Below are 15,065 nucleotides of genomic sequence, written 5' to 3' on the forward strand. Positions count from 1 at the left end.
AGAAAGTGCTGAGCGAAAACATTGAGCTGCATTATGGGAATTGTAGGCACGTGTACTTTCTGAGAGTTCCACTCTGGCTTCACGTTGCAGTTTCTGCGTTAATCATTTATCTGTCTTTCTTTGATTGGCCAGTTAATATTTTTAACACACATAGCTCAGCCCACTTTCTTGGTGTCCGAAATGGTGTATCCACCCCCCCCAGCATACTACCTCCTTTCCAATCCTCATTCCTACCCCCCCATCACCCTTGCGTCCGCCGTGCTGGATTGAGCTCTGCCCCTTCGACTGGAGGCTCGGGTTTATCTGGAAGCTAAGAGAAAGTCATTCAGGGGCTGTGCGCCGTGAGGTAAAGGTAAGCTCAGTCGCGGACGCTGGGGGGGAGCGACGCAGGACCTGGAACCGGGGATTTGACTTTTTCAGCATAGACTCCTGTTTGTGAGGACGAGCGGGGAGCCATGGTGATGTTCTCTGCTCTTTGGGCGCTCTTGCTGTTCCAGCTTTTGACATCATCCTCAGCGCAGGTAAGGCTGCTCAAAGTGCGGCGTTGTGCTTCTGCATCCGCTCCTAAATGTGCTGTTTGGAGCATTGTCTGTACTCAGTGCCGTAGGCCTTGATACATCAGTGAATATTATGGGGTGTCTCTTGTGTTTGTTGATGATGGCATTGGTTCCCCTTCATTGTACCTTACTTAATTCACTGACACCCATGCGCCTTACCTTAAAACCTGACGCCCTCTTTGCACATTCTCTCATAGTTGAACTGTGATCGTTGTGCGTTCCTTCTGCGCAACCTGAGCGAGCGGGGTCGATATTTCTGCCCCGGACCTGTTGGTCAAACGACTAAGAGAAAATGTGTGCAGGTGGCTGCATCTTTCGCTCTAATTGCTGCAGACAGGGTTATGTTTTCCCTGAACCTGTGGAATGCGCAGTCTGGAGATCAGTGCGCACAAAGCCGCCTCTGTTCATTCAGCGTCCCTGACCGAGCTAAAACCGGAGCACAGTACATCTGGAAAGAGCTCAGCGAAGAAATGCACTTTAGAAATCCAGTCAAGCCACGTTCCTTTGCTTAAAATTAACTGTAAAGCGTCTGTACGCACGCTGTTCTCTGCGTGTTTTCCACTGTGTTGCGGCGCTATTGAAGAATTTGTGCCAAATTACCAGTTCATTATCAAATTTGGCGCTATTGATGCTGAAATATTGCTTTGAATTTTCTCGAGGAGAAATGCCTGATTTTGGTGCTTATGTTGACTTATGTTGCAGAGGCCAGGCCCCAGAGGAGCCAATGGGCTGCCAGGACCCCTAGGTGCACCAGGAAGGGATGGCACTGATGTGAGTTGACCAGACTCCAAAGGACACCTGCACTCTCACGTGCCCAGAATTGGGACAATCTTTGGTTTAACAGTCAAATGATAGCGGTAGATGAGCATGATGAGCACGATAAACAGATGAATTAACTCCTTGTTTTCTTTTTGTGGGTAAACACCTGATTTATTTTTCTTATCTTCTAACAAAAAAGAAAAAGTGGACAAGTTACAGATAAAGAAAACTTTCTGCCCCAGTCTCTATGAGAACTCAATGGCTTCTATTTTTTTTTTCTATTTCTGTCAGCCACCTTCAGTGTGCTGCTTGTGCCTTATCTGAATGTCTCTAAATATCAGATTTGATCAGACTGACTCCTCCCTCGCCTCCTCCTACAAGTTCCAAATGTTCTCTCACAGAAAGGTAGGCAGGGTTAAGGTGTGTGACAAATGATTTACAAAACTGTCCCCGACATCTTTAAAGCACTCTAAATTTTCAGGATATTTGCACACTGAAAGCTTTGCACATCTTCTTTAGCAGAGCACATTAGCTCACACACCACCGGAACGGTCACTGTATCTTGTCAACAAAAATAAATAAATAAAGGGACAACATTCGATGAAATTTACACCTTTTTTGTTGCTGTTTTTGTTGAAAGAAATCGGGGGGAAATGAGATTTCATTTGCGCTTCTTTCTGGGAGGAAATTGGATTGTGGAGAGGCTCAGTAAAAAGAAACACTTTGATAACAAAGCAGAAGAACTTTGTTCATTACATTTATTTACCGCCAAATCTTTGCCGTTGTCCAATTTTCTGTTACAAAAAAAAAGATGCCTGTTGGACCATTTCAGGTCTGGATACTTTTGCGACTCCGGTAAAGTTTGGGCACACAGAGGGCCCATTCATACATTCCCCAACCCTGTGAGACCATCTAGAGTTTCAGCTCACACCCACCCCCCCCAAACCAAAGCGAGGCTTTTATCATGTGTTTGTTCTTCCCCTCTCACCGGAGAAGCCAAACGTTGCCAGCAGCGAGGCACCTCATGCACCCTTTTGCTTCTGTTATCGATGAACTTGCATCGGGCTTTAATACCAATCCATCTGCTCAATCAGTGTTTGGGACTTGTGTGGTGGTAATTATTTCAGAGGCGCACTTTTACATTTCCTCTTGAATTTGCAGAGATGTTGATCGACTGTACAGTGGAAATAAACTGAAGGACACATTACTGATTTGATCTCATTTACAGGGGAAGCCTGGACCTCCTGGACTGCCAGGGAAAGCCGTAAGTCTTCCGGCATGCCACACGAATATGAAAAGGGAGATGGGTGACGAGAGGCTGGACCTCACGTTTGTCTCTTCGAGAAATGATTCTAAAGATAGAATAATAAAGAAATGCATACAGAGCCAGAGTGTGTGAAACGTTATCAGTTTTTGTCTGATCTATTTCCAGTGATCAGCGCCTCATTACTATAGATCACATACTGAACTGTGGCAATTTCTTTGAAATAATCTTTAATCTTCACACCAGCATGATGCAGGCTCCAAACAGTTTGCATAAAGCAAATAATGTTATCATGAGACATTCAAAGGAAAAAAAAAAGCCCTGTTTTTCACATTTTTGAAAAGAATCTAATGAGACCATCACTGCTAATACAGTGAGCGGCCCCATTGAAACAAGTTTGGAAGAGATTAATAGAATGTGGAATGAGAATTAGTCAGCCTCTCTCACACACACACAAACGAACAACTCTCCAGTTATAGTGGTGTGATAAAAGATCCCTGTACCGTACCTTCAGACAAAAGCTCTACCTCTGCCCTCTGACTGCGGACCCTCGATTAGAAAAGGAACATTTCCAAAGATCTAAAGTGTGCTGAGCTGCAGCTTGTTTTTAATTGGGTGGCCTGAGGAGGAATTACATTTGAAAACTGTAAATCTTTTGAACCTTGTCGGTCTGTACTGTGTCTTTGTAGGGTCCCAAAGGAAAAGCAGGAATACCAGGGTCAGCAGGAAAAGCAGGCCTGCCAGGACTTCCAGGAATCGATGTAAGTCTCCCCGCAGTCCGTTTTTACTGTAGCATCAACGCAGGAAATCTGTTTTCATTTGTTTGGGGATGTTAGTACCCAAACTGATCAGCTACTGACGACATTCGAAGCAACCGCAACAAGGACCAAGTGATGATTTCTTTCCTCCTCTTCAGGGTTTGACCGGTCCTGACGGTCCCGCCGGAAAAGATGGACCCCCAGGGGAACCAGTAAGTGTGTTTTGATCATTTGGGATGCTGAGGATACATTTAAATGTGCACCAAATTGGGCTTCGCAGCCTCCAGCCCACTTCACACTGTCCTGCATCAGTCAGCTTAAGCCAACCACCAGCAGGACAAATGAACACATACAGCACAAATGCAAAGTTTGCATGTTGATCTGATCTTCAGGAGGCTTTAACAGCTACAAGGCCTCTGTTTTCTATGTCAGCCTGAATTTGTCAATTAGCTTAGCATCTTGGTTGGGAATTGTTTTAATGAGGGATCAGAATGGGGTTTATTTCTGCTGCTCCCTAATCCGTCCTGGAATGTGCACCATTTCCCCCCAATCTGCAAGATGGTTCCAGATATGATCGGTGCACTGATGCAGAGGGAAACAACAGCTGTCCTCTGAGTGGCTAAAAGACACGACTGAATCACAACAAGCGATCTCACAAAGTATCAAGTTAAAAAGGCTTTCGACTTACACAATGTGTGTAATACATGAAATAATAATAACAGTCACAATAAAGTAATAATAGGGAGTGAGTGACCTACGACCCCACACCCCTGCCACCACCACCTGATTAATTAATCTAATGAGGAGGCCGGTGCCTGCCCATGTACCCAACTGCACAGATATCTGCTGACTCAAAGTGTGTCAGAGTCATGCAAAGTTTCAGTTTGAGACCAAGTATGAGCTAATGTGCAGCTCCTCTGTAAATGAGATCACATACGATATAGACCGCCCGTTCACATGGTAAAACACCGTAGCTGTTGGATTCGTGCATATGGAGCCAGCATTATTTTCAAATAGATGTCCTCCAATGAAAGGTTTCCTTGGTGCTGAGCCTCGATGTTTACTTATAGTAGTTTTTAATGCCTAAAGATAACCAGCGAGAGGAAGGAGAAGTAAGCAGTTCCTGAAAACTTCCTGTGACGTTTAAGACGGGTGGAAGTGTGGAAAGCCCTGTTGTCAAACTCCTGATGATTGACAGCCATGTGTGGCACTGTGCCATCACCCCCTTTAGCCCCCTGCCGTGGACTTCTTCACCTTTTAAATCAGGTCAAAACTCATTTTGTGACGGTTTCCCAAACTGCAGTGAGACTGTGTTGGTATAGAAACATATGCAGGCACCCCACATCAGTGATTACTGCTCCAGTATGCCCTGATGTGCATTTGGGACACTGAGGAATGTAGTGGATAGGTGTGACACCACTGAGTTCGACATGTTTGTTTGCCGTCTCACCTCGAGGACAACACAAATACAGCTCCTTGGTACACTTATTATTACAGTACATACATGAAGTGCAATGTCTCCTTTCTAGTATCTGCTTATCCCTTGATATTACTCTTTTAACGTGTTCTTTTTTTCTTTTCTTTTTTTTACAATAAACTCCATTTCCAAAGATTTTCTAAAATGCTATAAAGATTAAAATCTGGAACTGGTGAGCTCATACTACCACCCAAAAAAGTTGGCAGAGACAGATGAATTTGATAGAATATACAAGTAAGTATTTGGTAAGATTCCACAGATTAACTGATGGTGGTTTAGTCTTTCCAAGAGATTATGCCTGACTGGGCTGCCTGTCGTCCAGATCTGTCTCCTGATGAGATGTACGTCCTATCATGAAGAGGAGAATCAAACAAAAACAACAACCACGGACTGTTTTGCAGTGGAAATCTAGTGTTGAGCAAAAAAATGGACACTCAACACAGTATCTTTGGTTTGTTTAAAAGAGTCATGAAAGAGGAAGGCAGACGTAGCGCAGTGGTAAACGGGCCGCCTGCCAGTGTGTTGCTGGCATCAAATTCTACATTTGTTTATATTTTCTAAATACATCGGAGTTGGTCCGTGAGGAAGTGATTTAATTGCACTCGTGCCCGTTAGATAAAGGTTCCAACAAAGGAACAAATTACAGGCTGAAGTTGTTTCAGTGTACCTCGCACATAAGCTGCTTAATGTTAGTCCCTGTTTAAAGGTTAAAACACTCTCACGGACAGGGTTCAATTTGAATCCGGTAAAAAGGTGCACAGTACAGGATGGAGTTCTGGATTATTGTTTTTTAACTTACCATAAGAAAGGAGAAAAATCTGTGCTTCTCACGTGAACATAAGACATGGGTCTCGTGGTTTCTTGTGTACTGCTTGTCTCTGCTTTAAAGCCTGATTGTGACTTCTGCCTTGCTCCTTGCTGTCAACAGGGGGAAGCGGGACCTCCTGGGCCACCTGGGCCTCCCGTAAGTAACCCCACACATTGTGTAGCACCTGCAGCTTTTTGTCTTCCGGTGCTAACATCCACCTTATAGCAACAACTTGTGGCAAACTTTCAAAGCAGAGTGGCTGCAGTGCAACATGGTAGATACTGTTGGGAATAGTTAGAATCATCCCCTTGTTTTGGTGTTTGTGACTTAATTTGCCTTCCTGTGTCTTCCGTAGGGCAGAGGGAGATCGGGGGCTCCAGTGAGTACACAGCACTGTCTTTCGACAGAATTCATCCCACTTTCTCTTGTGATGGAGTCCAGATTCTGTGCTACCATGTTTGATGTCTTGCATACACCCAGTGTTTCTTTTTTTGTTTCCAGGGACTACCTGGAACCAACGGGTTGCCGGGTGGAGTTGGACCCCAGGGTGCAGTGGTACGTATCTGACTCATGTCCTTATTTTAGGCTGACTTCCTGTCATCATTAGTTTGACAGGAAGTCAGCCTAAAGGTCAGAATAACAGTGTATGTGTGCGCGAGGCTCTGCAGCTGTGACATCACTATAAAGTAGATTCAACTGAGACCTAGTTACCTCTTCAGGGATCGAGCAGCACAACACTGTCCTAAATTCCTCTACATTGTTGCAGAAAGAGGATAAGAATAACGGGACAGTAGAGGGAAGAGAGGGACAGTAGTGGAAGGGTTGGCTTGGTGTTGTACTGGGTCACAATCTATTTGGATTTGATTCAGCACATGTGTTAAAGTTTCCATGTGAGGAGTTTTTCTGAGGTTCAGTCACACTGCTGCCAGAGTTACAATAGTCCACAGAGTTATTGAAACATTATTAAACATGTCCCATAATACTATCTTATCTCTTACTGAGATAGGGTAGTATCTGTTAAAATGAACAGTCGGCTCCCAGTGCTCATGTGCTGGAAGTCACATCTTTCATTTCACCTGACTGGCTTTTAAGCAGTGATGTCACAAACCTTCAATACACCTTTTGTACCTACATTGTTTCACTCTCTTCTTCACTTTTTTTTTCTGATTGTTGTAACTGTGACCAGAGGACTTCGAGATGGAGGGAAAATCCCTAACTAGGATGAAATCATTTCATGTTGAGTGAGGTGCTTCAGATGCTTCTAATGCTGGTGCCTTTCTTTCTGTTTCTCAGGGTCCTGAGGGTCTTCCAGGACTTCCCGGACCTCCTGGCCCCGATGGACCTCCAGTAAGTGCACTTACTCTGCTGCAGTAAAGTCTCAAGCTACCCTTCTTTTTTCCCCATTTCCAAGGAGTCCGACTTTCTTTTTTTGTGTAATCTTTGAAAGTGGTTTTGAGCAATTGTTCCTCAGACTTTATGCAGATCTTCCTAAGTTTTTTCTTGGTCAATAACTGCTTTGTGTCTTTGCACCTCACCGTTTTCGGAGGAGTGCGCTGTTTGTTAAATCACTTAACACCGACCTGTAAAGCATTAAAGCAGAAAAAAGACAAGCAACTCGAGGGAAGAACCAGTGCTGTGTCTACACATAACAGACAACCTAGCAAAGCCTGAAACTTAGCATAAGGCTGCATGGTGTGCTGCGTGTCCTTAAAAGAATTGAGGAAAGTGCACAGGTAAAGGACAAAAGAATAAAAAAAACTATCTACAGCAGATAAACGCTATCTGAAAGCGATGTCCTTAAGAAATAGGAAAAAAAATCCAGCAAAGACCTGACACAGGACCTGGCAGGCGCATCTGATCCTTGAGTTGATCCAGCAACTGTCCACTTAAGCCTTTATCAGAAATTGTCTCCATGGACGGGTGGCTGTCAAGTAGCCGTTCTTAAGGAGGTGAAACAGGGAGGAAAGGCTGAGCTATGCCAAATGACACAAGAAGTGGACTGAAAATCAGTGGCAACAGGTCTTAAGGAGTGATGAATCCTCCTCAGAGCCTGGACCTCAACATCATTGAAGCAGTGTGGGATCATCTGACAGAGAATGGAAGAAAAGGCAGCCAACATCCAAAGAAGAGCTTTGGAATGTCCTTTAAAAATCCAGAAGAACTGTTCCTGAAGACTACTTAAAGAAAGTAGAAGAAAGCTTGTCTGAGAGAGTTCAGGCTGTGTTGAAAAATAAAGGTGATCATATCAAATATGGACTTTTAGGAATCTTAAAATTGTACAAACTCTCTGTGCACACGTGTCAATACACTGCTGCATCTATTCCCTGTTTTCCTTATGATTTAGAAAGGAATGAGACTTTTGCACCATACCGTTGCACCAACTGCTGCCGCTTGAGTGAATCGTTCGTTGGATAGGAACAGAAGAATTCAACAATGCTCGAAGTAAAAATAGCTGATGTGATTTCTCCCTCTTTCAGGGGCTTCCTGGTAGTCTTCAAGACCTTAGCGGAGACCTTCTGGTAAGATGTCAGTGATGCACTCTGTGAAAGCAGCTTGTATAAACTGGACATGTGCTCTCTACATACTGTGACTTTAGAGTCCAAAGAGTTTTGTCTGTCCATTGCAGTGTCCAGCAATCTGCCCCCCAGGACCTCCTGGTCCTCCTGGGATGCCAGGATTCAAGGTAAACAGAGTCTCTGTCGTGGTTCTTTTTCAGTTGTTTTTACCTAAATGCCCCCTTGTTTCTCCCAGCTCAGTTCGGCCCCTTATTTCTGTGTGCGCTTGCTCATGTAGGGACACACTGGGCACAAAGGAGATAAGGGAGAGCTCGGAAAAGACGGAGAGAAGGTAAGATAAACCTATGAGATAATTATTTAATGTGTCTGTCGCACTTGCTCGATGGTGTTTCAAACGTCTCGTTCCGTTTCTAGGGGGACCCCGGTCCACCGGGACCAGCTGGTATCCCTGGCACTGTGGGCCTGCAGGTGAGATACGCGAAGAGAATTACTGAGGTTGGATGTGATATTCTGAGTTAAGCTTCAGAGAGTATTCAGAGAACTGCAATGCTGTGTTTTAGGGTCCTCGCGGTCTGAGAGGTTTGCAAGGCCCAATGGGACCCGTAGGCGACAGAGTAAGCTAATTTCCAACTGCTTAACCTTTGTTATCACTCGCTGTACAGACACCCAGATGTGTGTCAGGGTGTTTTATTTGCTCTCATCATCCTCTGTTTGTCTCCAGGGCTTCCCGGGTTACAGAGGCAAGCCTGGCATTGCCGGCGTCATTGGGAAGACAGTGAGTCACTCCTTGTTTGTTCCACACTTGTCCCAAAAACTGTGTTTATTGATAGCTTGCAGCTGAAACCGGTGGCTGGTCCCATCAATGAATAGCTGTGTGTGTTTCATCTGATGCCTCCAGGGTGATGTTGGAGTGAAAGGACCACAGGGATTCAAAGGACCCAAAGGAGAAATTGTAGGTCAAAAACTTTCGAGTTGCACCCGTTTGAATGCATAAGAAAAAAATAAAGATAGATGACGTCTTTTTGTGTTTTAACAGGGTAAAATTGGTCCCAAAGGAGGACCGGGGGGAGCAGGACCCAAAGGGGAGCCTGTGAGTTAACTTATTCCAAAATAAAAATGTGGATTATACATCCCTTCAAAGAACCATGAGGGTCATGTTTGATGTCTTGGACAGGGCATTCCTGGCAGAGATGGCAAAGACGGAACACCGGGGTTGGATGGGGAGAAGGTAGGCTGCACTTCCTCTTCCTGAATGATCTCCTGCTTAAGCTGTGTCACAGTCACAGTATTGTCTGTCTGCTGACAGGGTGATGCCGGACGCCATGGCATAGTTGGAGAGAAAGGACCAAATGGACTCCCTGTAAGTCAAAACACTAAAAACTCTCCATTCCAAGTTGCAGTTTGGTCATCTGGAGATGTGCTAAATCAAGAGGCTAATCCGTATGCTAGTTGCTGTCATGATAACGCCGCTGTAATTTAAACACCTGTCACTGTTTTCTTTTCTTTTTCACAGGGCCTGCAAGGAAAGGCTGGTGCCAAAGGGTCTAAAGGAGAAGTTGTGAGTATTACAAAAAAAAAAGAATCGACGCCACCTAAAGCTACGGAGCATGGCGAGCAGCTGTTACATTCTCCTTTCTTTTACAGGGTGATCCAGGGAAGACTGGGGAGAGGGGACCCTCTGGAGAGCCAGGTATTCCTGTATGTATCTGATGGGATTATTGTGGAGGGGTTAACAGCCTCTCCGACGTGTCACTTAACCCAACATGTCCGCTCTCCAAGACTTCCTGACTTGTCTACAACATCTTCTCTTCAGGGTGAGATCGGCGTCCCAGGAGAGAGGGGGATAGCAGGTCCCAGAGGAGTGGCAGTAAGTTCAACTTAAAGCTGCCGGTCCGTAGCCGTAAGGCTTGCATAGCTACAACGGCTTCAAACTCATCTATTACAGCACAAATAAAGATCATTTTAGCCGATTATTGGACACCGCTCTCGTTGGCACATTTGAGGGCAAGAGGAATGAAGGAAATGGAATCAATGTGAAGTCCCTGCGTTAAATGGCTGAAATGCACAGCAGCATACAGCAGGACCAGGAAATAACACTTGGAATAACGTAAAAATAAACTACTGGCCTTTGCCTCTAATTATATCCTGCAGAAAGTACCCGGAGTATTTCCTCTGATCCTGCGGCTTGTTAGTTTAGAGTTGATTAGTAATAGATGTATACCTGCAGCGATGAAGAGCAGGACTTCATGAGGAATTCAGAAATAGTGAGACCTTTGTTTCACATCACATGCCGCAGAAAAGGGAAGGGGTGGGGTGGGGGGGCAAAACAGCACAGGAACTAATATATCCTCACTTGCTGCGCTGCATAACAAATCAGAACTCTCGAAAACCGAATCATTCGTTAGCTTAGTTCTTCCTCCCTGAATTGAAATAGCCAGAGAAGGTGACGACATTTTGATGTCCGATGTGTTACTTCCAGTGGGATCACATGACTGTCTCTTTCCAACAGGGAGGTATTGGACCAGCAGGCAATCCTGGGCCTCAGGGAGTGAAAGGCTTCCAGGTCAGCTGCATAAAATCCCTCACCATCATTTCTGTGATTATTATGTTTTTTTGTTGTTAAAATACTGGCTGTGTGTGTCTGCAGGGAGTCAAAGGAGGCTTGGGCGATCCAGGTCTTCCAGGACCAACGGGACTCCGTGGAGAGTTTGGCGACAGGGTGAGTTTTTCATGATGTATCTTAATACAGTAAACTGGTCCAGCTTCTGGTTCTTAATTAGGCTTTATTTATCGAATATCTGGTCAAAAATCTTAAAAAAAAAGCTGTTTAAAAATGTTCGGTGGGCCCAGTGTGACATCCTGAAGGGGTTTATTGTGGGCGAAGACATTAGAGCAGATCAAAACAATACCTCCACGCAGACACCGTGGAGATAAGTGTTTTTAGAAGAAGTCACCGCATGTCAGACATCCCCAATCGCATCAGCCGAAGCTCAGACTGCAGCCAGGAGAGCGCAGACACAGCGGCCTCCTGTTCAGAACCTGAGGACAGAACAAAGCCGGCCTTTATGCCAGTCCTGGTTCTCCCCTCATCCAGCCCACCCCAACCCCAACCCCCTTCCTTTCCCACAAATATCTGCGTTGCTCTCAGTTCCTCTCTCACTCGTTTTTTTTTTGTTTGTCTTCGCAATCCTGTAAGGGTCCGGTTGGAGCTTCTGGAGCAAAGGGAGACATGGTAAGTCAACGTTCAAGCTGACCTCCTCCGTGATGATCTTCCCCTCCAGCTGCCCGAGAAGAGAAATCATCATTTCCTTTGCATTTGAATGGCCAAAGCTATATTTTTTTTCTTTAAACCTCTATATTTTGGTCACGTGTTGCGTACCAATTCAATCAAATAATTCAGATCTCATGTTGTCATTTTAGGGTGTGGCAGGAAGTGACGGCTTACCAGGAGAGAATGGAGAGCCTGTGAGTATTTTTCTATCCCATTGTGTTGCATTCTGTCATGTCAAATCCAAACTGCTTTCTCTCTAAAATAACGCTCCTTGTCCGCAGGGACCCTTCGGGCCGGTTGGACAAAAAGGCGAGGTGAGCTGCTTCATCCCTTTTAACCGTTACATCGACAGTACCTCGTAGACGGCGCCTCGCCCTCCAAACCAGCTCTCTGAGCCGAGGTCATCTCTGCCCCACTTGGGTCAGATGCTGTGTGGGTGTAATTAGCAGCACTGGCTTGGTCTTAAAAAGAAAGAAAAAAAGCGGTGGACTCACTTCAGAGTGAGCGCACATGATTCAGCCTCACATTCCAGCTTTAATAGGATTAATTGGAGATAGGCATTGGAGCTTTAGCTTTATTGGCCCGTTTGCCGCCTTCACCACAAGAGAAAGACCAGTCGCAGTGAGCTGAAGCGCAGTCTCTGTAATTAGAGAGCCTCACTCTCTCAGACTCATTTACTGTTCGCTGTGTTCGCTGGAGTAATTACCAAGCAACAAGACGCCATATGGATCCACCCCCGCATTGTCTCCACAGACCCGGGTTGTTCTTCAGTCGGTGTTTAATCAACAATTAAGTCTTACAAATGTTTTCAGCTCCGGTTTTGTAGAATATTTTGCTTTCGCAAAAGGAAACTATCACACCCATCATTCCTGTTGATTGCAGTCGGGGAAGCGAGGTGAACTGGGGCCAAAGGGTGTGACAGGCCCGCAAGGAGAGATCGGGTCAAGAGGGCCTCCGGGAAAACAAGGACCAATAGGCTTCCAAGGTGAACAAGGCCTGCCGGGAATCGCTGGAAAGACCGGCGTACCTGTGAGTGCCCGAAACCTGAAGAGGCTGACTGATTCAAGCATGATAATGTTTTCATAGCCACAGTCTGAATGAGGCTAATAGCTAATAGTCTCCTGGTGTCACAGGGTAAACTGACGAGTGAGCAGCACATCAGAGAGCTGTGTGGTTCCATGATTGACGGTGGGAGATCTTCACTCCAGCTACCATTACTCCTGTGTGATGAAAGGAACCGTTGGGAGGTAAACTTCTGCTGTTCTCTGTCACGCAGATCAAATCGCACAGCTGGCCGCTAACCTGCGGAGACCCCTAGCACCCGGTATGGTGGGCCGCCCGGGGTCCCCCGGGCCCCCCGGAAAGCCAGGCGTTTCTGGCTCTATTGGGCATCCAGGCTCCCGTGGACCACCGGGGTACAGAGGCCTGCCAGGGGAACTTGGAGATCCAGGTTCCAGAGGTACGAAGAATCACAAGTGCCTAAAAGCTATCAGTTACAGTTACAGTTATAATTACTGACACGAATATACGTGGGCCGAGTGAGCGATGAAGTGTTTGGGCTTCTCGTTGAGTGTTTGTTCAATATTTGATGAGTTGACTTCTTGGAGCTTCAGTTATCTAAATTATTTAAATGTGGGAAAGGCGGGAAGTCACTGCTTTGATCGAGAGCTATAAAAGGACATTATATATATATATATATATATAAAGTGGCATCAAGTGGAAAAGCATAAACAAAGATCATTTGTATTCAAAGGCCACTCATAGAGTTCTCTGTTTTCATTACAGGGGACGTTGGTGAGCAAGGTGATAAGGGATCCACTGGCAAAGCCATTGATGGGCCCCCTGGAGACCAAGGACACCAAGGTAGGCGGTCCATGTTAGCGTTTCTCACACACAATATTGGAAAATGCAAAAAGAGCTGAATCAATGTGTAAAACTATCTCAAATGTTTTCAACAGGTCTTCCAGGGGTACCTGGAATTGTCAAAGACGGTCGCGATGGGTCTCCCGGAGATCCAGGTGAGCCTGGAGAGCCAGGCAGGGTGGGCAGGACTGGGCACCAGGGAACCCCTGGGATCTGTGACACATCCGCCTGCCAGGGAGCATCGGTAGCTGGGAAGTCCTCCAACCCCAAAAACCATTAAATGGGACTTCCCGCAGGCTGACGCCCCCCCCCTCATCGAGGAGGGAGAACGATACGCGAGGATGGGAGGAGTGAAAGAAGAGAGCGATCACAAAAAAGTCCTCTTTATTTAAGTACATGTATCACAAGATGGGAAAAGTAACATCAGCAGGGGGGATTTGTTTTTTTGTTTTTTTTTTTTTAAGAGCAACGGAGGAACATCCCAGAAGTGACATGAACACCAACGCAACTGAGAGACAGAAAAAAAAATAATTAAAAGCGGAAAACACAGGTGACATCCAGAAATAAGCGGACAGAGGCATGGAAAAGTGCAAGAGAACAGCTGCATTTGATCCAGTTACCATCGCATAACAAGACTTGACTTACAAACAGCTGGAATGAATAACAAGTCCTGTGTCTGTAAAAACTTTGTACACGGCCTTTCTTTGCTTAACATCCTTGTAACAGACGGGACACTCAAAACAACTGTGAGTGTGCATGCATCATGGTGTAAATCACAGGTGTTACCTCACAGTGTAAAATATGGAAGTAGGTGCCGGAAGGAAAGAACTCTAAAGTCCAGGAGCTGTATATGTACTGTAAAAGTAACAATAATAAAAAGAAAAAAAAAAAAGAATAATAATTAAAACAACAAATACCCAGGTGCCCAGGAATTGTGTAGATTAATGCAAAACAAAAATCTTCTCATAGCCTTTTTTTTTTTTTCTTTTCCCCACTTTCTTTTCTTTCGCCTGTTTTTGTGTTTTTAAATGACGTGTGAAGCCGATTCTTCAGAGCTGAGAATCACCAACCGAATAAAGCTTGTGGATGCATCAATCAGATGTGTACGATGCATACAGTTGAAAGAGGCTTGGGAGCTTTTACAACCCCCCCCACCTGCAATGTGCCACGTCCACTATGTACCACCGGTGCTGTAACTATTAAATATACATGACTTTAAATACTATTTATTTTTTTTTGTGGGTGACTGTTGTATGTACAGTAAGATGCTACAGCGACATGTTGTAAGAAAGAACAAATAAAGCCACTTTTCAGTAAAACATTACTCTTCTCTACACATCAAATGAACAGTGCACTTCAGAAGAAACAACATGCTCGAAACACTGCGGAGCAAACAAACCCTCATTACTCAACACATTAGCAGCTCTTGTTTCTGCTTTAATAGATAAATAATGAAGGCTTAAGGACTTTCTGCATGACAGAAACAATCAAAGCCAACACTTCAACCAAGGATATAAAAGCTGCGGATGTGATGGAAAAGGCGACGGCCTGTTTACAACAATCTGTGTTTCAAAAGGAAAGCAGCGCCACACGGGTCTGGAAAATCCTTTTTTTTTTTTCTCTCCCTGGAGCGCCGTGTAAATCCGGTCGAAGAGAGGCCGTGTCGATTCAAACACTTCCGCGACACAGAGTGCTCTTCGTATCCAGCCGCAGAAAAGCCTGCAGGCCCCCCCCCTCCGAAAGGCTTCCGCATCCTAAGTCGTTGTAAAGTAGTCGAAGGGACATTTTCTTT

At 45.2% G+C, this 15,065-nt stretch overlaps 1 protein-coding gene across 1 annotated transcript; it reads left to right on the forward strand.

Annotated features, from left to right (window-relative positions):
- Positions 1-245: 245 nt before the first annotated feature.
- col9a3 (collagen, type IX, alpha 3) lies at positions 246-14,592 on the forward strand. Its single transcript, XM_072367400.1, has 32 exons — positions 246-521; positions 1,260-1,328; positions 2,545-2,580; positions 3,270-3,341; positions 3,497-3,550; positions 5,744-5,779; positions 5,979-6,002; positions 6,125-6,178; positions 6,917-6,970; positions 8,101-8,142; positions 8,250-8,306; positions 8,417-8,470; positions 8,554-8,607; positions 8,700-8,753; positions 8,861-8,914; positions 9,038-9,091; positions 9,176-9,229; positions 9,314-9,367; positions 9,446-9,499; positions 9,653-9,697; positions 9,784-9,837; positions 9,953-10,006; positions 10,649-10,702; positions 10,787-10,858; positions 11,336-11,371; positions 11,560-11,604; positions 11,692-11,724; positions 12,293-12,439; positions 12,544-12,598; positions 12,687-12,869; positions 13,196-13,273; positions 13,369-14,592. Exons 1-32 carry the CDS (start codon positions 456-458, stop codon positions 13,551-13,553), a joined length of 2,037 nt encoding a protein of 678 aa, XP_072223501.1. The 5' UTR covers positions 246-455; the 3' UTR covers positions 13,554-14,592.
- The last annotated feature ends 473 nt before the right edge of the window (positions 14,593-15,065 follow it).

This window comes from Leuresthes tenuis, unplaced genomic scaffold, assembly GCF_036924035.1.
Source record: "Leuresthes tenuis unplaced genomic scaffold, fLeuTen1.0.hap1 SCAF_16, whole genome shotgun sequence".
NCBI classification, from domain to species: Eukaryota; Metazoa; Chordata; class Actinopteri; order Atheriniformes; family Atherinopsidae; genus Leuresthes; species Leuresthes tenuis.

What these genes read in the sequence shown, in the direction of transcription:
- col9a3 (XM_072367400.1), top strand. Translation starts at nt 456, where the DNA reads ATGGTGATGTTCTCTGCTCTTTGGGCGCTCTTGCTGTTCCAGCTTTTG. An exon ending in TTGGACCCCAGGGTGCAGTG is followed by an intron (nt 6,179 to 6,916) that starts GTACGTATCTGA and finishes TCTGTTTCTCAG; the next exon opens with GGTCCTGAGGGTCTTCCAGG. An exon ending in CTGGCACTGTGGGCCTGCAG is followed by an intron (nt 8,608 to 8,699) that starts GTGAGATACGCG and finishes GCTGTGTTTTAG; the next exon opens with GGTCCTCGCGGTCTGAGAGG.